This window comes from Staurois parvus, unplaced genomic scaffold (genome assembly GCF_062004578.1).
Source record: "Staurois parvus isolate SC_StPar_1 unplaced genomic scaffold, SC_StPar_1.0 ptg000891l, whole genome shotgun sequence".
NCBI classification, from domain to species: domain Eukaryota; kingdom Metazoa; phylum Chordata; class Amphibia; order Anura; family Ranidae; genus Staurois; species Staurois parvus.
In genome coordinates, this window is record NW_028318687.1 from 1,013,713 (window position 1) to 1,036,707 (window position 22,995).

General features: G+C 40.9%; 1 protein-coding gene across 1 annotated transcript in view; it reads right to left on the reverse strand.

Annotated features, from left to right (window-relative positions):
- Window positions 1-6,486: 6,486 nt before the first annotated feature.
- KATNAL1 (katanin catalytic subunit A1 like 1) overlaps window positions 6,487-22,995 on the reverse strand; it is a 174,534-nt gene continuing 158,025 nt past the window's right edge. Inside the window, exons 10-11 of the mRNA XM_089656145.1 lie at window positions 15,318-15,444; window positions 6,487-6,892 (exon numbers count right to left, since the gene is read on the reverse strand). Coding sequence (XP_089512271.1) covers window positions 6,694-6,892; window positions 15,318-15,444 — 326 coding nt within the window. The 3' untranslated portion in view covers window positions 6,487-6,693. The remainder of the gene's footprint in view (window positions 6,893-15,317; window positions 15,445-22,995) is intronic.

Consider the following 22,995-nt stretch of genomic DNA (forward strand, 5'->3'; position numbering starts at 1 on the left):
ATTTTGTGTAATCAGGTTTTGGATTAGTAGATGTTTCTTGTCTCTTATGAACTTACCGTATATACTCGAGTATAAGCCGAGTTTTTCAGCACATTTTTTGTGCTGAAAAACGGCCCCCTCGGCTTATACTCGAGTCAACGTCTGCAGGGGGCTGCTGTCTCTTACCTGGCTCCGGTCCCACGACGATCCGGTCCAAGAAGCGCGGCTGCTCCTTCATTCGGTTCGTCCACTGGATGTTCGCGCGGCTGCTCGGCTCCGCCTTCTCACCGGCGATTGGCCGCCAGAACTGTAGCTCAGGAAAGGCACACAGGCGGCCAATCACCGGCGAGGAGGCGGAGCTGAGCAGCCCCGCGAAAATCGAGTGAAGGAGATGCAGGTAAGTGTGCCGTGCTTAGGTGCTGCTCCAACCACATATGCTGGCTGTAGCAGCACCATACTGGAACAGGGGTCAGCAAGTGTCAGTGGGAGGAATAGTGCCCCATCATTGGTGTCACTGATACCAATGATGGGGCATTATTCCTCCCACTGACACCAACAATGGGGCACTTTTCCTCCCCCCCACTGACACCAACGATTGGGCACTATTCCTCCCCCCCCCACTGACACCAATGATGGGGCACTATTCCACCCCCCACTGACACCAATCATGGAGCACTATTCCACCCCCCACTGACACCAATCATGGGATACTATTCCTCCCCCCCACTGACACCAATCATGGGATACTATTCCTCCCCCCCACTGACACCAACGATGGGGCACTTTTCCTCCCCCCCACTGACACCAACGATGGGGCACTATTCCTCTACCACCCCACTGACACCAATGATGGAATACTATTCCTCCCACTGACACCAATGTTGGGACACTATTCCTCCCACTGACACCAAAGATGGGGCACTATTCCACTGACACCAATAATGGGGTGCTATTCCCCCCACTGATACTAATGATGGGGCACTATTCCTGCCACTGACACCAATGATGGGGCACTATTCCTCCCACTGACACCAATGATGGGGCACTATTCCTCCCACTGACACCAATGATGGGGCACTATTCCTCCCACTGACACCAATGATGGGGCACTATTCCTCCCACTGACACCAATGATGGGGCACTATTCCTCCCACTGACACCAATGATGAGGCACGATTCTTCCCACTGGTGTTCCCACCCTCGGCTTATACTCGAGTCAATAGTTTTTCCCAGTTTTTTGTGGTAAAATTAGGTGGGTCGGCTTATACTCGAGTATATACGGTATGTGTTTTGTATGGAAAATGTATTCATGTGAGCCTATGCAGGTGAATTGCTTTGCTTACTTTTTTTTATGAACCTGTTTGTATTGTGGTTTTGATAGTGACAGACATAGTGAAGGTACCTCTATGCATCCTCATTACTCTGGATCGCCACATCACAGTGCTTACCTACCTTTCAACAGGACCTTGGTTTATGCAGTGATGTTTGATAACTGCTGGATAATGGCCTGCATAGCAATTTCAACTAATGGGAACTGATGATGTAGACATGCATATTTTGGCTTATCAAGCTACATGGTACCCATTGTAGGGTTGCTGGTACCTTTGACTTTGTGCCTTTTTCTGCTTTTGGAAACAGATAACGAATATTGATAGAAACTCTATTTTTGTTCAAGATGTATCACAGGACATTATTTACACTGTTCTGGCCAATTCTTTAGGACTTTAAGTGAGTCTCATCTCACTACTGTAATGTGCACAACTTTATAGCTGCAAGGATATTATTGCATAAATCTTAGTCCCCAGTTTCAGCCACAGTTGGCCAACAGTGCTCATGACTTTATATTTGTACTGCAATGGCAGATACACAGGAGTTCTAGGGTTCTTTGCTTCAATTCAAGCTATGAACATTTTATAATACATTGCCTTATCCTTTTGGAATATGACTGCCTGACATGTTTACACTTAGAGTGGTTTTAAGGGCTAAAGGTTTTTTTTACCTTCATGCATTCTATGCATGAAGGTGAAAAAAAAACCCTTCTGTGTGCAGCAGCACCTCCAGCCCCCTCAATACTTAACCTGAGCCTCATCACAATCCTGCGATGTGAATAACAACTTCAGCTGTCCTGGGTCTCTGCTTCCTCATTGGCTGAGACTGTAAGCAGGAGCCATTGGCTCCCACTGCTGTCAAACACAGCCAGTCAGCCAATGAGGAGAGAAAGGGTTGGGGCCAAGCTGTGGCTCCATGTGTGAATAGACGCATGGAGCAGCAGGTGCACCCATAGCAAGCTGCTTGCTGTGGGGGCACCCGACAGCCAGAAGGAGCCAGGAGAGCCTTCAGGGGACACGAGAAGAGGAGGATCCAGGCTACTCCGTTCAGAAACCACTGCACACAGTAAGAATGACATGTTTGTTAATTTATAAAAAATAAAAAAAAAATAACCTTTAGAATCACTTTAAGCAACTGAAGAAACTAGCATCCTTAAATGATATGTGGTGATAAATTTATCCTCTTAGAGAGTTATCCCTAGAACAGATGTCCTCATTGGAAGATTTTCTCTTACCTCTTATTTTGGAGAACATAAAAACTTAACATTTCTCCCCACTTTCTTTCTTGGTGACAATTTTTACCAGTACAAATAGAAGGTCTAACCCTTCCCCACTCTCTCCAAAGCTACGAAAATGTTTTGCCTACAGTTACACTTCAAGGATACGATTTCTGCTTCTACTTCCACTGTTGAACTCTCATTCCTTTGTAAAGTAAATTTGTAAATTCTGTATAAACTTATATTCTATTTTGTATGATTTGCCTATGTATTGTACACTGCACTCATTGTGCACACGGCCCTAATAATGTTTTGATTAGGTTTGCATTCCTTCAAGTCCTGATAAGAAACTAGCCTGCCTATGTAATGCCCCTTGTTACCATAAAAATACAATTGTAATATTAATGCGATACCTACATAATCATGTGTATAAAAAACTTCAAAATGTGCCGAATAAACAAAACAGTTATTTGGAAAGAAGCAGAGTGTATCTTTTCCCTACTGCAGTAGTTATTAACATCTTGAGGCATACTTTTTTTTTCAGACTGTCACTCACGTTGTATCACCCCTCAAGCCTTCAAAGGTTCCATGGAAATGTAGTCTAGTCCTAACATCACTTTTGGGTCCCCTGTTTGATAGAGGATTGTGAAAGTACTTCACATCATGCTCAGACGATAGCATTTCTAATTGCCATCACCTCAGTCAGGAAACCGTTCAAAATGGCAACCCTCTGATGCAAGTTGCCTTTCCTGATGGTTTCTAATAAGGGATTAGTGAATCTACCCAGGTGCAACTCATCGAGGATTTGGCAAATCTTGTATGAATTTTTTATGAACGTGGTGGTGAATCCCATTGAAACCTATGGAGAGGCGAATCCTGTTTCTAAATTCTGCCCATTTACGGGCTAAAAGGCAACCTACTGTCAAAAATCTTTGCAAATACCCGGGGGGGGGGGGGTCCTTAAAGCTGTATGTGACATTACGAAACATTACAATTTTCATGGATAGCATACGCTGACAGCACATATTTGGTTATGGCATTTCTTTTCTTTTACTAGGAGCTTGGCTTACATATAGCAGCAGCACCACAATGGCAAACATCACCCCTCTAGTCTTCCCTGTCAAACTACTTAACCTTAAATAAACACAAAAGTGTGTGGTTGCCCCTTTAAGATGTGTGTAGCACCTCTAAATAATAACAAACAGTGAGGAGCTCAAGACCTACACCCATTTACAGTGTCGGTAATATTAATGCTTGAACAATGTTAATAGTGTTTAAATAGATAAATAATACGTGAGTTCTTTAAAAATAAAATCCAGTGAGTAACCAAAGTTCTTATACAGTGTCAATATAATTAATCTCTAAACAAAATTGGTACTTAAATATATAAATAGTACATAAGTACAAAATATATAAATAGTACATAAGTACAAAAAGTGAAGTCCAGTGAAGTACAAAAGCCCTCAATAGCCAATAAAAAAAAATTTCCACCTTAACATGTTTCAACAATCAGGCATCTTTAGGAATCTTCATGTGGTGGTGGCTGCATGTGTAAAGCAGAAGAGGATTTGTTTACCTTGAAATGAAGCCCTCCAGCAGCGCACTGTCACCGCTGACAGGGCTTCCATGTCCACCTGGACTTCCTTCCAGGTTCGTGATCTCCGGCCGGGTGACTGGGCAAACCGCGATAACGTCACTCCCCGCATATGTGTACGGGAGTCTCGGCGGCGGCACACAGCTCTGAAGGAAAGGGTATGCCATTCCTTCAGAGTGCATGCACCGTTGAAGTTACCGGCGACAGTAGAATATCTCCTAACATTTAGGAGATATTCATTTTACCTACAGGTAAGCTTTACTAGAAGCTTACCTGTAAGAATAGAAAATGAAAGTTTACTGCCACTTTAAGTACTGTATCAATATTGTTTACAGAATAATATTATTGACACTATATAAAAACTTTGGTTACTCACTGGATTTTATTTTTTAAGTACTCATGTATTATATCTGTTAAAGTACTATTTACATTGTTCAAGTATTAATATTACTGACACTATATATGGGTGTATTTTAGGTGTTTAGCACCTCAATTCGGTGTATTTCGGTTTGAAAAAGACCTTTTTCCCCCCAGTAGTTTTAGCAGCCACACGTGTTTGCATCAAGCAGAAGCTGACCAGAGATTACTGGCCACTATTTTTCTGGGACTCCCCCAGGTCTCATTAATGAAAAACTGTCCTGTTGGCCAGCTTTCCTAGCACCAGCTTCCAATACAATGATACTAGGGCTGCTTTTTTTTTTTTTTTTTTTTTTTTTACATAGAGGGGAGCAAACCAAACCTATCATCCCTATTAGCCATTCTAAACCTGCCAGTCATAGTTGAAGCAATAATGCAGCGCATTATGATTTTTAAAAAAATTCTCCCTTAAGAATGAACACAAATTTCCAGAGACCACACATCTGAAACACGCAGGCCATTAAGCTCATGGTGACAGCAAACCCCAATCTTATCCTAAATCATAAAGACGAGGAGGCCTTTTAAACATGATCCATCCTTTCTTCCCAAGATGGTGTGTTTCTTGCACATTTGTAAGGACATCATTCTGCCCTCTTTTTGTTCTCCTTTCGATCAGAAGGAAATTACTCTTTCTTGTCTGGATATAGTGAGAGCAGTCAGAATCTACCTTAATTATACTTCTGTTTTTTTGCAAGGTAGATTCAATATTTGTAATATCTGAAGGCCCTCGGAGATCTCTTTGACTTCTAGTGTGGCTATCACATGAAGCATTCCTCCGACAATGTCTTACTTAAGGGACAGGTATCTTCATTCCCTGCACTGCTCATTTCAAAAGAGCTGCAGGAACATCTTGGGCTGTTCGACATCAGGTTTCCATGTCTAAGATATACAGAGCTGTCACCAAGTCTTTTGGTCAAACATTCACTAAGTTCTAAAGTGTGGCTGAGGCAGCATAGCCTCCTTCGACTGAAAAAGCTTGCAAATAACTGTGTGATGAGGCAGACCTAACACCTGACAGATACTCTAAAAGTGATTTCAAAGTAAAAAAATGTATTTTTTTAAATTAAATATAACTAACAAAACTCACATGTATCTGATTTTTTTTTTCTTAAAGTCCCTCCTCAGGGCTTACTTTTTCAATTGTCCCTTAGCCACACTGTTCTATTCCCATTCTCTCTTTGACCCCTGCACTACTGTAACATATGGCCTCCTCAACGTGCGCACTCACACTCTGTACTACAACTGTATGTTCAGCCATTCAGAGCACCACACACACTGCCAGTGCAAAAGACCACAGAGTAACTGTCATTCACAGATATAAAAAGGACAGGCGTGGCTTTTGCTCTGTGTCCCTCTCCAATGATCCTAAATCATTAGAGAACAGAGAATGGACTACTCTCCTCCAATCCAAATCCAGACTCCATTTATGAGGGTGGAGGAGAGATTGTGGCATTTATCTACACCTCCTCCTTTCAAAGAACACCTTGCATTTTGTGAAAATACTACAAAACTTGTTTTAATGGAAGAGGTGCCAAGCAAGCAACCCCTTATATCTGTGTACTACAGCCGGATTTATAGATTGCAGCACCAGTAGTTTGACACTTACTGTACGAGCTGAATGAAGGTAAAAAAAAAGTTTACCATTATGCAGCAGCAGCCACACGTCATACACTTGATTAGTGGTCATTTATTTTTACAGTGCAAATGTCCAAAAATAGTTTTGGCCACATTTAAACTTTAAGTTGAAAAGAAATTTATGTATATTGACTTAGTGGGGGCCTCACATTCCAAAATTTGAGCTCAAGTCCTTTATAACTGTTGTTTTTCCGTTTCTTTTTTTTCCTTTGCACTATAAAAATGAGAGCAAGAATACCATTGCTACAATCAACACAGCCACATTAGATAAAATACACCCACTGTTCACTTCAGTAAAGTCTAAAACAGCAAGGAATAAAATGAGTCACATTTTAATAAACAATTATCTTATTTTCTACAAAAAAAAAATAAAAAAGGATCTTCTGAGGTTGCGCCATGGAGGAAACATAGTATAAGTCTTTAAGTAAATAATGGGAAGAATGATCAGCCAATATCAAAAGGGGAGGAAAATAAAACCTGCACAAGGTACCAGTGTATTAGATCACACACCCGCTCAAATATATTAAGCAGAACCAAATTCACTCATCCATTTTTCATATTTTTCTAGATCTGCAGCAGAAACAGATTTTGAGACTTTCTTTAATGCCAAATCAAAGTCTGTCATTGTCACAGGCATCTGTAGTTCATCCTTTGACAGCGCACGGATCTGTTCTGGAGTTAAGCCCTGGATTCTCCGGCGCATGGCCATCATGGAGGCATCTCTGGAAAAAAAAAATAAAATAAAAAATGTAATTTGCTACAAAACGTGCAACACAGAGATAAAGTAGTGTTTATAATGCATTGTAGAGTTGGTTGCAAAATCAGCTGAAGCTGGATAGCTTCAAAATACCTACAGCACTTGGTGTCTTGGAATGACCCTGAATCTATTTATGTTAAAGTTCAGGCCAAGTTATGTGACAAGAGGATGCAGCTTTAACAAGAGCTGTTTAGAGCTCTATGTAATCTCTTCTTAATTTTTTCCTCAGCTACTGAAGCTGGGGCTGATACTAATATGAAACCTGCCTGACCTCCTAAATTTACTGCAATAACAGGAAGATCCTGTTAAAATCACTGCTCTTTGAAAATGTCAGCAGTTAGCAGAATATAAGCTGCAATGTATGCAAGTTAGAGATGGAGATGAGGGCTTACTGACTTCTCACAAAAAGTCTAAATCTGCATATCACGAACAGCACAGTTAGGTAAAAAAAAAAAAAAAAAAAAAAAGGACTGTTTTAAACGTCTGATACAGCAAATTGTGAAATGACAGCTGTAGTTACATTCTTAAAGTGTTACTAAACCCACAACAGTAAAATCAGTCTGTATATGCAGTAAAGCATGCTTGTTATACTCACTCTGGAATCTAAAGGGTTAATCCTTTGCATTGTGCAAAAAGGCCATTTGATCCTGTCTTTTCTGCTCTTCTTCTTGTTCAAATGTCCACATCTTATCTCCTAATAAGACAGACTGAACTCGTAGCCATTCGGCAAATGCTCAGTTTAGTGTGTATTGCTAGAGAGGTTTTTTTTTTTCTTGGGAGAGTGCATGTGATCAGCACAGGGCCAATCAGCACTGTCCAGACAGAGGTCCGGGATTTTGTATTCTCCTAGAGCAAAAAGAAAACTCCTACAAGCTTTAACCAGTGCTCTGCTGAACATGGATAGAAATCACAAGACTGCTATATATTGCTGATGTGAAAATGTATTTAGCAGTTTATATTTACTAAAATAATTGCTCTTCCATGTTCTGTGTACTGTGTGAGTCCAGATGTAGTGAATGCAGGGTTCTGGGTTTAGTAACACTTTAAGGACTGAAAAGTGTAATTTTAAAAACCAAACTTTTTTTTATTGCTAGCTGATAAAAATATTTGTTTGCCTAACATACTTTGCACTTTTGGTTTGCTAATAGCAGATCCCCCTCCCATGGCAATTTTTAAAATGGATCATCTCTGGCATCTGTAGAATGCTGGGAATACATCAGAAGTGACCACTGAAGGAAAGGACATAAGCAATGTGGGACTCGGCAGAAGTGGTGGAGAAGATGGCAGCTCCAGCAGATGTGGTGAGAGACAGCTCTGTCATCGCTGGAGTTGAAAACTGGCTGGTGAGTACAGTTCTGCTTTAAGCAGTTTAAAGAGTTAATTCACCTTTACAAAAAAACTGCCTATGCAGATAAAGGGACATCTGTGAATAAATAAAACAAAACAACTTGTGCAGCTCTGACTAAAGTTAAATGATGACCTTTCTATAGGTGTAGGCAATGTACGTACCTCCTGAAGCCTGACTGGAATACTTCCAGGACATTGCTAAGATGTTGCTAAGTGAGGCCTAGTCATTACTGCTCACCTTCACCATCACAGTGAGCTTTTTCTTGGATTAAAGCCTCCTCACATACACTCTCTCCCCACTGATGCAGTAGCTTTGAGCTGAACATTTGATAGCTCACTCCTGTGATGGTGGAGGTGAGCACCTATAGAAACGGGTGGAAAGCCTGTATTGAAGTTAAAGCGTCTCTAAACCCACAACAGTAAAATCAGTCTGTATATGCAGTAAAGCATGCCTGTTATACTCACTGTGGAACCTAAGGGGCTAATCCTCTGCATTGTGTAAAAAGGATGTTTGATCCTAACTTCTCTGTTCCTCCCCTTCTTCCAGTGTCCTCCTCTTATCTCCTGATAAGATCATATCATGTGGAGTCACTCTGCACATGCTCAGTTTGGTGTGTATTGCCACAGAGGGTTTTTTTTTTCCTGGGAGAGAGCATGTGATCAGCACAGGGCCAATCAGCACTTTCCAGACAGGTCAGCGGTTCTGCATTCTTCTAGAGCAAAATGAAAACTCCTCCAACAAGCTTTAACCAGTGCTCTGCTGGACACTGATAGAAGTCACAAGACTGCTCTAAATGCTGATGAGAAAAGGTATTTAACAGTATATATTTACTAAAATAATTGCATTTCCATGTTGTGTGTAATGTGGGAGACCAGATATAGTGAAGGCAAGGTTCCCCTGTAAGACAAATAATGTTACTGCCTACAGTTACCCCATTGAGCTAAGCTATTCAACCCTCCGCAAATGTATTCATACCTCAAAATTGTAGATAAAGCCTTCAATGTTTGCATCCCTCTCACAAAGCTGCTGTGTCTGCATGGTGGCTCCTCATAGACTTCTATAGAAGTCTAATGTAAGTTACTGTGCAATGGCCAGTGAAGAATGAAGAAGACCATCAGCGCAAGGGGGAGATTGTGGAGTACGCTGTTCCCTTCAAGGTGTGGCTAATTTTCATGCCGAGGATTAAGTGTTCTGTTGGAGACATCTCCCACTTCTGGTGCATGACAGCTTCACATTTCATCTAACTGTGCCCGACGTTGAAACAGGCTGACCTGTTTCTATGCGCATTTTATATGCGCTTCTGGTGAGTGCATTATAAAGAAGAAATTTATCACAGATTCACTTATCACCTGATGTCACGATCTTCTTTGGACTTTTTACAATATTGATTATTGGTCTTTGAATTTTTTTGGATTTGCCATATTTGTTGATTTGTTTCACTGTAGTCACGATATTTGTTACCATTGCGCTGCAATCTCAGCACTACACTATATTCATGCATGTTATTCTGTTTTTTACATAACCTTAGCACCGATAAAGAGCACTTCACTTAGATTGCATTATTTGTAGCTGTTTGTTCACTCAAGTCACCAATTATTTATTTCATTCAGTAGAACGCGAAAGCGGAGAGAGTCATTTTCTACTATTTTATTGTTCCACATTATTTTCACTAGCGCTGCACTTTTTTTGCTGCTTTTTTCTTATCTACTACTACTACTACTACTACTACTACTACTACTACTACTACTGAGGATATAGAGGGTTGTCCTTTTGTGCTAGCGGCTGTTTGTATTAATCCCTCCCTTTTACGGATTTTGCCAACATCTAAGGGCTACACATAAATTTCTCTAAATCCAAAATACTCAACAAATTTCTACCATTTCCATTGTTTCAATCTTTAGAAGTCTCACACAAATAAGGGAGTTTCCATTGGTATTTGAATATCACTTCAACAAGTTATTTCCCATTCTGTGCAACAAACTATCCATCCCACTTACTTAGGTTTAGAGAGTTACTGTGAATCTAGGACACTTACCTCTCATGACAGGAAGGGATAGCTGCTTTTAAAATGTCCTCCCTATGTTACTCTGTTATTTTTGGAACCTGCCTGTAAATGCCCCTTCCTATATCTTTTGAATCCTGTAAAGGCAGATTTCTTGCTTCATTTGGCAATATGGCAAACTGCGACTACCTTTTCACATCATGACTTAAGCCAGAACTAAAATGTTGTCTAGTCTTCCCTTGATTAACAAATGTTTTCAAGTGGCACAAAGAGCTCTATTAGCAAAATACAATGCCAGCATTATAAGTGGCACTAGAAGCTGTAAACTGTGACCCCTTGGCCATACACAACTAGCTTTTGGATGCCCCCATTTACCCAATCAAATTATCAGTCACTCCTATAGGGTTTAGTACAGAGTGAAATATTCTGGAAGTTTACTTTTCCCACATATTTTTACTTCCCAGGATTTGCAACTCTTGGACTCTTCAAATTTTAGGCCTCACCCGTTTGTACAAAATTAACTACATCCAATGAACCCATAACATTTCAGCACTTGAGGTACCAACATAAGCTCACAAATGCTAAAATACCGAGCTACCTGCAGGTCAAACATTACTTTCAAACAAACAAGCATTTCAAAACCATTACCACAACAACCTGTGGTTAGCACGTCTGCCTGGCAGTACAAGGGTCATTGGTTCGAATCCCAGCCACGGCACCACCTGCCTGGAGTTTGCATGTTCTCCCTGTGCCTGCGTGGGTTTCCTCCGGGTACTCCGGTTTCCTCCCACACTCCAAAGACATGCTGGTAGGTGAATTGGCTCCTGTCTAAATTGTCCCTAGTATGTGTGAATGTGAGTTAGGGACCTTAGATTGTACACCCCTTGGGGGTTAGGGACTGATGTCAATGTACAATATATATATGTAAAGCGCTGCGTAAATTGATGGCGCTATATAAGTACCTGAAATAAAATAAATAAATATTCGAACTACAGTGCAAAAATGACCCCACTCCCTCAGACTATAAATTAACTGATCCTGACCCTATACTAGATGAAGACAAATGAAATCTGTCTCACTATTATTATTATACAGTATTTATATAGCGCCAACAGTTCGCTCAGCGCTGTACATTACAATGGGAGACAAAACATGCGACAGTACAATAACAATACAATGCGATACACGAGGGGTTCGAGGGCCCTGGGAGGTGGAGTGGTAGGAAGAGTGGAAGAGGTCGGGAATTAGCGGGGGGTGGGGTAGGCTTCCCTGAAGAGGTGGGTTTTCAGGGTGCACCTAAAGGAGAGGAGAGTAGGTAATAGTCTGATGGATTGGGGTAGGGAGTTCCATAGTATGGGTGACGCCCTGGAGAAGTCCTGGAGGCGGGCATGGGAGGAGGAGACTAGGGAACTAGAGAGAAGGAGGTCTTGTGAGGAGCGGAGGGTGCGTTTTGGGTGGTATTTGGATATTAGGTCGGTGATGTAGTTTGGGGCAGTATTATGGACAGTTTTGTACGTCAGTTTTAGGATTTTGAAGTTGATCCGTTGGGCAATCGGAAGCCAGTGGAGGGATTGGCAGAGGAGGGTGGCGGAATTGGAAGCGGTTGGTAAGGTGGATGAGTCTGGTTGCCGTATTCAGGATCGATTGAAGCAGGGATAGTCTGTGGCGAGGCAGGCCAGTGAGGAGAGAGTTGCAGTAATCGAGTCGTGATATGATGAGGGAGTGGATGAGCTGCTTAGTAGTTTCTGGGGTTAGGAACGTGTGTATTTTGGCGATGTTGCGGAGGTGGAGTCTGCATGAGTTTGTTAGTGAATGGACTTGGGGCAGGAAGGATAGATTGGAGTGTAGAATGACACCTAGTACTCTGGCTTTCGAGGCGGGCCTGATGGTGGAATTGTTGGACGTGGTGAAAAAGTCATTGGGGGGTGGTGTGCAGGCTGGGGGGAAGACTAGGAGCTCGGTTTTGGAGAGGTTCAGTTTAAGGAAGTGGAGCGACATCCAATCTGATATGTCGTTCAGTAGGCTTGTGATTCGGGCTGAGACTGAGGGGGTGAGGCGAGGGGTCGAGAGATAAACTTGCGTGTCGTCAGCACTATGTAAAGCTTGCTCGCACAAAGCTCTTACCCTACAAAGCAACTACCAAGAACTTACATGCTGGTGCATAGTTCCGAGTCGCCTAGCAATCATTATACTACCCATCTGTCTGCTTTCAACGATGCATGAAAACAGAGACATGTCTTCTCATATGGTTGACGCCCTATGGCACAGAAATTGTGAGCCAAACTATATAGCATAATATATTCACTTTGGGGCTACCACAAATGCAAAGGTCCTAACGAAGTACCACATTTCAAACTGACAGATATTGATAAATAATTTAAGCTTCAAAACCAGCTGTTTACTGCCACAAAACAAACTATTGCCAAATCATGGAAGACCCAAATCCTTTTCTGAAAAGTGTGACTGTCTCAGACCATGAGATCCCTGTGCTCAAATCCCAACAGCTAGTGCATGCATTTATCCATCAGGTGCTAAAGGGGTGTAACCACATATTAACACTAGAGATTCTGAAGACCCTCTGCACACTGGTATATACCCTTTGAAGCAGACTATGCAATAAATAGGGATATTTTGTTCACACATATTGCAATACATGCTTAATCTGGCCAACTGCATCAATGTAATCCACTCTGTGGCCAGTCCTACTCTGCTCTGCCTACGCAAATGCTACTGTGGACACAATGCTAGCATAGGGGAAAAGACACAATGGGGAGAGTTACAAGGTACAGGTCTGGCTACTGACCCAACAATACAACAAACAAGAGATCCCTGTGCTCAAATCCCAACCGCTAATGCATGCATTTATCCATCAGGTGCTAAAGGGGTGTAACCGCATATTAACACTAGAGATTCTGAAGACCCTCTGCACACTGGTATATACCCTTTCAAGCAGACTATGCAATAAATAGGGATATTTTGTTCACACATATTGCAATACATGCTTAAGCTGGCCAACTGCGTCAAAGTAATCCTTGTAGCTCTCCCCATATTGTCTTTTCCCCTATGCTAGCATTGTGTCCACAGTAGCATTTGCGTAGGCAGAGCAGAGTAGGACTGGCCATAGAGGGATTACTTTGACGCAGTTGGCCAGCTTAAGCATGTATTGCAATATGTGTGAACAAAATATCCCTATTCATTGCATAGTCTGCTTGAAAGGGTATATACCAGTGTGCAGAGGGTCCTCAGAATCTCTAGTGTTAATATGTGGTTACACCCCTTTAGCACCTGATGGATAAATGCATGCACTAGCTGTTGGGATTTGAGCACAGGGATCTCTTGTTTGTTGTCTCAGACCATGGTCTTAAGAAAAACAAAAGTCCAAAATAACTGAAAGAATAGCACTGAAAAAAAACCTGGGAACCTTGGGCACTACATTTCTCCCCTAAGAATTTTGACTGTGGTCTTCCGACATGCTAACTCTGCTCAGAAGTCCAAATGCCCAGTTGCCTCCCCTTCCCCCAGCTATCCATACCTCCCGCCCCCTCTTATTTATTTTCTATCCATCCATTTAGTTATTACATTTTGATACCTACAAACCATACACTCCTGGTAAAACCTAAAGGATAGCCACTTTACAATGTTATTCCATACCAGATATCTTTGTATGTTCTATGCCATGCACATTTTGTGTAACTGTATTGCTGTACTGAAAAATGGTACCACCTTCTTATTACCCGTACTTTTTGATGAAAGAAAAAGCCTTTGTGGGTAAGATGGGAAGACAAAATGGATAAAACGTACTATGTTTGAAAGTGCACTTCTGCTTTAATGTATGTGTCAGGAAAAAAAACTTAAATAAATCTGCAAAAATACTGGCTGAGATATTAAAATTTGTAATTACACTTCTAAGGAACTAAAACACATGATTGTGCAGGCAGATGTGCTCAAGACATTAAATGGACTACTAAATTATTAACAAAAGATTTCTGTTTTATCCAGTGAGGTTTTACCTTTAGCGTTAAACAGGCAAATGAATTGTGCATTACAATGAAGGAAAATTATAAATGAACATAGTGCATATTAAATCACCTTGTGTCTAGCTCTTGGCCATCTACTTTTTTAGAGTGGTCCTCAAATATTACATACATTTTATAAATTTTACTACCTGTTAATATTGCCAGCAGATCCTCATTTTTTCGACTTTCTTTAACAGGATAACAATGTTGTAATGAAAGTTCACAGCAGTGTTGTCACCCTGTATACTAGGTAGCCTTAACTAAATATGTAATTTTAAATAGGCTTTAAAGACTAGCTATACTCTAGCAAACCCCCAACCACACATACACACTTTGTTCCCTTTAACTTTCATGGAACTCCCACGTTCTGCCCCTTTCACAACTTTTTTCAGTCTACACAATTTGTTCTACAACTCTTTACCCCCTCAACTCTTTTCCTTAACAAATCTCAGCATCTACAATGTGTTACCCAAAAACTATAAAGTCAACGCTCCTACCCTCAACAACTTTTCAGCTCCCAAAGTTTGTACCCCTAACAGTTCTATTCGGATAAGCCCCAAGTCCTTCTGTAGTTGGTCTATTTTTTATGTTAAAGTCAACTGGCAGGTTGTAATGACAAGCATAGTAGTTTACAAATCATGTTGAGTTACCTACTGCTCCATCTGTGTTGCCATATTAAGTGTTAGGTGTAGGCCATGGCTATGTCTATTGTGGAGTTGGGCCAGATAACTGAGTCTTATCGTGAAGTGCTGATTGTTTACCCCCTAGTCATGTCTGCAATTTTATGGGCAGCTTAGGAAGGTGTTGCAGGTATTGGGGTCACTCCCGATGCTGGAACAGAATGTTGAGTAGTGGTCTGTCAGCCATCTTGGAAAAGTTCCACCTCTAATAGTTCTAGAATTTCTAATCTCAGTCCAAACATCTCCTAAACATTCTTTACCTCACATGCAGTCATTCAAATTTTAAAAATATCACACTGTCTCTGCTTTCTGTAACTAAGAATTTTAAGCAATGCATATCATACCTGCAAACATTAGTTATATCGGCACCAGAATACCCCTCAATTTTCTCAGCAATGACATCCAAATCTACTCCAGAATCCAATTCAACTTCTCGTAAGTTTATCTTCAGCAGTTCAGCTCTTCCAGCAGCTGTAAGAAAAAAGGAATTTTGTTTCTTTTTGTCTTGGATAGAATGTGGTAGAGATATTTTATTGATCCTACAATAAAAACAGAACTCTATTAAATTAATTTTGTTCATTTTTGTGTTCTTTCTAATCTAAAAAGACTAGACAAACTCTCCAAAATATTAGTCAAACAAAAGAAATTAACTGTCTACTATATTCAAAGATAAAACAAAGCATTAAGTTTAGATAAAGACCTATACGTACAGTAGACAACACCTGTGACTTAGCAGTAGTGAATGACAATAAAGCTGTCTATGGGATAGAACATATACAGGTGTACCTCAGTTTACGAGCACCTCGGTTAATGTAATTATCGGTTTACGAATGAAAATCCATTGAAAATAATGCCTCAGTTTACAAATTTTTTACAAATTTTTTTCGCAATACGAAGTGTATGTCAATGCTTATTTTTAAATGCAATTGCCGGCTTTTTTTTTTTCTTCACTATAGCTCACAGAATTAGCTGTCACTTTCCCCGGAGCTAAAGGATACTTTGTTTCTTTTATCTAAGAAAAGAAACTAAAAGGAAAAATTGTTTCTTTTAACTCGGGGAAATAACTAAAAGGAAACTTTCTTTCTTTTAGCTCGGAGTAAAGTGACAGCTGATTCTCTGGGCTTTAGTGAAGAAAAAGTCGGCAATTACATTTAAAACCGGCACTGACCTATAGTGACGGCGACTTTTTTTTTTTACTTTTTTCTGACCTCCAGAACAGATGAATTGGTTTTCAATGCATTCCTATGAATTTCCGCGTTTAGGTTTACGAATTTTTCACAATACGAAACGTCCCAGAGAACACATTAAATTCGTAAACCGGGGGACTGAAAAAGAGGTGGTAAGGGACGTATAACATTTAACCTTTACTATCACTTTAAGCCTACTATCTAGGTTCTGGTACCATTCTCAGGTGGGGGGGAAACTGTAATTCAGCTTTGCAGAGGACTCTTCCCCACACACACACACATTCAGGGGACAATTTACTAAAGGTTATCGCATGCGTTATGTCGGTCAGGTGACCACATACCGCATGCGATACTGAAAATGTCAATTCACTATTGCTAGTATGCTGTATTTACCGCAAATAGCAAAAACGCTTTGTTAAATACTGCATAAAAAGACCTTAAAATCAATTCACAGAAATAATTAAATGCATGCAGTAATTCAGCAGTGGTCAAGGCATGCGGTATGTGCTGGTTGTTAAGGAGCAGGTGTCCGCCGGCATCCTTAACAACCAGTAACTGTCATGGTTGGCAAGCAGGTGGCTGCCGCATCCTTAGTCATCAGCTGTCAGATACTGTCTCTTGTCAAAAACTGCCTCCTGTTTTTTTTTTTTTTTTTTTTACACTACACTTTTTTTCCTTGGTGAATGAGAAAGGAGGTCATGTACCCCATATTCATTCACATGGGGGGCTGTCCAAGAGCTGGCCCGCAGACCCCCACAATCACTGGCCAGGGTTGTGGGGAAGAGGCCCTTGTCCCCATCAACATGGGGACAAGGTGCTTTGGGGGAACCCGCTGACAGATGACTCATTACTTGTTTTCACTACTAAAATACGGCATGACTAACTTGTGCAGTATTTTAGTAGTGTTTCTTAGTGAATATTAAAAACAAAAAAAATTAAAAATACGCTGTGAGGTATCTTACCGCATACTTGGATGTGGTAAGATACCATTTTGTGAATTGTCCCCATCAGTTCAGGTTTCTGGTGGAAATTTTTTAAACAGATACCATTTCTGCTGTCACTCCTGTATTGCTAGATGATGAAAAGTTTTGCACAAGACTAGTTGCGCTGTTCTCTAAATGAATAGGTAAATAGATACTATTGTGGTATTGTATTTGGACAATGTAAACTATTGGCCAGGAGAGCAGACATTTTTTAGCTATTCCGTTTATTTTAGAGGAGGTCTTGTTAAAACACTAGAACCAAGTTATATAAATAAGAGTCAACAATAGCCCAGCCTGTCATATATGACACATGGTGTGTATCATATTACAGTACCATCTAGAGTTTGGAGTAAGAAATACTCCTTCATAGAAACTGATATAGGTAGGAACTGGAAAAGGGCTACACCCATGTGGGAACGGTTAATAAACTTAAATAAAAGGTCAGCAGTACATCCTAAATGGGGGACTCCACAAGACCAAGGAAAGCACGCTGACAGAGGGAACTCTGCCAAGAGGTAGCACTAGAAGCCACGTTACAAGAGAAAAACAATACAAAGAACCTGGTCTCTTGCAATTACTTGAAATGCTTGGAGTCCTGTTTGCTGGACACCATGTACCAGTTAAAACGGAAACTAAGTAACCTTTTAGTGTGTCCCTATAATATACGGACTATTGTCAATGTGTGTTGTATGCATATTTGTAGTACTCTGTATGTCTTATATTCCTGTGACTGTAGATAGTTTGTATATGTAGCATTCCGGTTTAGTGAAAGCATATTAATATTACTACAGAGTCAGATTTCTTATCTTTACTGATTTCTTCAGAATCAGAAAAACAGTAAGAGTTTCGATTTATATCAATTTCCAATTGAAAACAATTTGGGCTCTCATTTGAGATTTGCACATCCCGCATACAAAAAAAGAGAAGCCTTGAGACTGTCAGATGACCATCAGTTTAGGTGAGTATAAACTTTTTATGCCAGCAATTAGTTTGGTGGGGGCAGTCTGAAGTTTAGTTTTAACAATTCTTTAGATTCCCTATAAGGCAGCAAAGCCTTATTTTTTGAGTATGTACAGGTCTACTTTAAAAAGACCTTTAGAAAGAAAAAATTCAAGGCCTTAAGCCAGCCATACATGGGTCGAATTCTGAACAAATTTTCTTCCGAGAAATCATAATTATGAATTTCCGTTCGAATTTGAATGACAACTTTTGTGCAGCCATTGTATTTAAGTGGTTGGGCATGTTGGAAATTTTTTGAAAACTGAATGAATTTCTAATCAATGATAGGAGAATTGTGTGGGAAATATAATCGAAAAAGAAATGCACATGAGCTGTGACCTGTAAAGAAAAGAAAATGTCCAGACACAAAATGTCTTTTCTATAGCAACATGAGATGAAATTGAATGCTTGGTTGATCGAATTTCGTAATGATTGGAGGCACCATCAGATTACAAATCGCACAAAATTTGCTATCGACAAATTGTTCAGAAGTTAACCTATGTATGGCCTGCATTATATTTACTTGTATATTTGCTAACAGATGCACTAAAGTAGCCTAGAAAACATACACTATATTGCCAAAAGTATTGGGACAAACCTTTAAATCATTGGATTCAGGTGCTGAAGCGCAGAAGTCGCCAACTGTCTGTAGAGTCAAAAGCTACAGACCTCCAAAATTTGTGTGGCCTTCAGATTAGCACAAGAAAAGTGTGTTTAAAGCTTCATGGAATGGGTTTCCATGGCCGAGCAGCCCCAATCAAGCCTTACATTACCAAGTTTGCAGTGTTGGATGCAGTGGTGTAAAGCACACCACCACTTGACTCTAGAGCAGTGAAGACGTGTTCTCTGGAATGACCAATCACGCTTCTCTGTCTGGCAATTTGATGAATGTATCTTGGTTTAGTGGTTGCCAGGAGAACGGTACTTGCCTGATTGCTTTGTGCCAATTGTAAAATTTGGTGGAGATGGGATTATGGTGTGGGGTTGTTTTTCAGGGGTTGGGCTTGGCCTCTTAGTTGCAGTGAAGGGAACTCTTAAGGTGTCAGCATACTAAGACATTTTGGACAATTTCATGCTCCAAACTTTGTGGGAACAGTTTGGGGATGGCCCCTTGCTGTTCCAACATGACTGCGCATCAGTGCACAAAGCAAGGTCCATAAAGACTTGGATGAGCAAGTTTGGGGTGGAGGAACTTGACTGGCCTGCACAGAGTCCTAACCTGAACCAGATAGAACACCTTTGGGATAAATTAGAGCGGTGAGTGCAAGCCAGGCCTTCTTGTCTGACATTATTATTATACAGGATTTATATAGCGCCAATGGTTTGCTCAGCGCTTTACATTATAGTGGGAGACAATACAGTAACAATACAGTTCAATAGAAGAGGGATTTGAGGGCCCTGCTCCTTGGAGCTTACAATCTAGGAGGGAGGGGTGAACGGTACAGTAGGTAGTAACTGTGGGGGATGGAGTGGTTGGAAGAGTAGAGGATTCCAGAATTAGCAGAGGGCGGGATAGGCTTCCCTGAAGAGATAGGTTTTCAGTGATCGCCTAACATAAAGCCAAGTAGAGTAGGTGATAGTCTGATAGATTGGGGTAGGGAGTTCCAGAGGATGGGTGACGCCCTGGAGAAGTCTTGGAGATGAGCATGGGAGGAGGAGATAAGGGAGCTTTATATAAATTGGGGCAGTGTTGTGGATGGCTTTATATGTCATTCTTAGTGTTTTGAATTTTATCCGTTGGGCAACTGGGAGCCAGTGGAGGGATTGGCAGAGAGGGGTGGCGGATACAGAAAGGTTAGTGAGGTGGATGAGTCTGGCAGCAGCGTTCATTATAGACTGGAGGGGGGATAGCCTGCGATGAGGTAGGCCAATGAGGAGGCAGTTACAGTAGACGAGCGCGTGATATGACAAGGGAGTGAATAAGTTGCTTAGTGGTTTCCGGGGTTAGGAACGGGCGTATCCAGTGCCTGACCTCACAAATGCGCTTTTGAAAGAATGGTCAAACATTTTCAAACACACACCTAAACCTTGTGGACAGCCTTCCCAGAAGAGTTAAATCTGTAAAGGGTGGGTCAACTCAATATTGAACCCTATGCACTAAGACTGGGATGCCATTAAAGTTCATGTGCGTGTAAAGGCAGGCGTCCCAATACTTTTGGCAATATAGTGCATTTATGCAGCTCACCAGCTATTACCACTCCACAAATCACATATCTTCTACTCCACAAGTATGGGTTAACACCATCATTTCAAAACCAAAAATGTTCACTTTTCACAAGTCATTTTACCATTTTACATAATTATACCCCACTACTAACACAGGATATTAAAATCATTTTTTATATAAAAAGGTTTTCTACAATGTGTTATTTACTTCTGCAAACATGTTTAAATATAGTTCATCTCTGCCCCATATATGAAACACAGCATTTAAAAAAAAAAAGAAAAAGTGAATTCTTTCTGTGAAAGGTAGATTAAAGCAACTGGATTGGACGTGCAACTTGCGGTTTGTTTTCTGTATGCTGCTTGAGGTGTACTACATGCAACTGTCCCAGGTATAAAATGTACACCATATAATCTAGAATTTAATTTGGTCTGTCATTACATGTCCTTGAACTGGAAGAATATTATGGGATACAGGATTTACAGCATCCCCTGAAATGACTGGTGTCTGTATATTTAAATCTATGTACAAAAAGTTACTCCTTGTAGAAATGGGCCATTATATCCACCCATAATGTGACATCATTGTTTAGTTGCTGAAAATTAAAAATACAATGGAGCGAATTTATAAAAATGATGAAAGAAAAGGGTATTAGATTTCAATTTTAAATTTTTAGACAGTGGATTAAAACAGGGATGTATTTATCCTACAAATTTGGGCTCGTGCCTAGGGATGTGCCAAAAGTCAAGTCCACTTTTTCCTTTTCTTTAATATTATGCAACCTTCTTTATTGGGAAGATCTGTGAAAGGAGGCATCATTTATAAATGCCTAAGGCAGTTTGAACCCTAAATATGGCCAGAAAAGAAGCTGATTATCTGTCAGGGCAAACTGAACAGATTTCATAATAAATTCGATGTCAGACTTTCATACAAGTGTTTTGTTCACTGTGTTGGTTAAATGTCACCTCAAGTGTGTAGAAGAACCTTTAAACGGGATTCTGTCATGAAGCAAAACACTCACCCGATTAGGCTATGATTAATACAGTGAGGAACAGAAGTATTTGAACACCCTATGATTTTGCAAGTTCTCCCACTTATCATGGAGGGGTCTGAAATTCACATTGTAGGTGCATTCCCACTCTGAGAGACAGAATTTAAAAAGAAAATTCAGGAAATCACATTGTATGATTTTTAAAGAAGTTATTTGTCTTGCACTGCTGAACATAAGTATTTGAACACTTAAGAAAATCAGTGTTAATATTTGGTACAGAAGTCTTTGTTTGCAATTACAGAGGTCAAACGTTTCCTGTAGTTCGTGACCAGGTTTGCACACACTGCAACATGGATTTTGACTCACTCCTCCACACAGATCTCCTCTAGATCTTTCAGGTTTCAGGACTGTTGCTAAGCAACACGGAGTTTCAGCTCCCTCCAAAGATGTTCTATTGGATTTAGGTCTGGCTAGGCCACTCCAGAACCTTGATATGCGTCTTACGGAGCCACTCCTTGGTTATCCTGGCTGTGTGCTTCGGGTCATTGTCATGTTGGAAGACCCAGCCACGACCCATCTTTAATGCTCTGACTGAGGGAAGGAGGTTGTTGTTCAAAATCTCACCATAAATGGCCCCATTCATCCTCTCCTTAATACAGTGCAGTCATCCTGTCCCCTTTGCAGAAAAGCACCCCAAAGCATGATGTTACCACCCCCATGCTTCACAGTAGGGATGGTGTTCTTGGGATGCAACTCATCCTTTTTCCTCCAAACACGACGAGTGAAGTTTAGACCAAAACGTTCTACTTTGGTCTCATCTGACCACATGACTTTCTCCCATGCCTCCTCTGGATCATCCAGATGGTCATTGGCAAACTTCAGACAGGCCTGGACATGTGATGACTTGAGCAGGGGAACCTTCTGTGCAATGCATGATTTGAAACCATGACGGCGTAGTGTTCTACCGACAGTGACCTTTGAAACTGCGATCCCAGCTCTCTTCATGTCATTGACTAGCTCCTCCCTTGTAGTTCTGAGCTGATTCCTCACCTTTCTTATCAGTGATACCCCACGAGGTGAGATCTTGCATGGAGCCCCAGTCCGAGGGAGACTGACAGTCGTCTTTAGCCTCTTCCATTTTCTAACAGTTGCTCCAACAGTTGATCTCTTTTCACCCAGCTGCTTGGCAATTGCCCCGTAGCCCTTTCCAGCCTTGTGGAGGTCAACAATTTTGTCTCTGGTGTCTCTTGACAGCTCTTTGGTCTTGCCCATGGTAGTAGTTGGCGTCTGACTGACTGTGGGGTGGACAGGTGTCTTTAACGAGCTCAGACAGGTGCTACTAAGTTAGATTAATGAGTGGAGTAGAGGTGGACTTTTTAAAGGCACAGTAACAGGTCTCTGAGAGCCATAATTCTTGCTGTTTCTTAGGTGTTCAAATACTTATGTTCAGCAGTGCAAGACAAATAAATTCTTTAAAAATCATACAATGTGATTTCCTGAATTGTTTTTTTTTTAATTCTCTCAGAGTGGGAATTACCTACAATGTGAATTTCAGACCCCTCCATGATTTCTAAGTGGGAGAACTTGCAAAATCGCAGGGTGTTAAAATACTTCTGTTCCTCACTGTACACCCATTCCTCAAAGTACATGCCACATACTGACTAGACTAGTTAGCTGCAAATCTAAAAGTTACCTGTT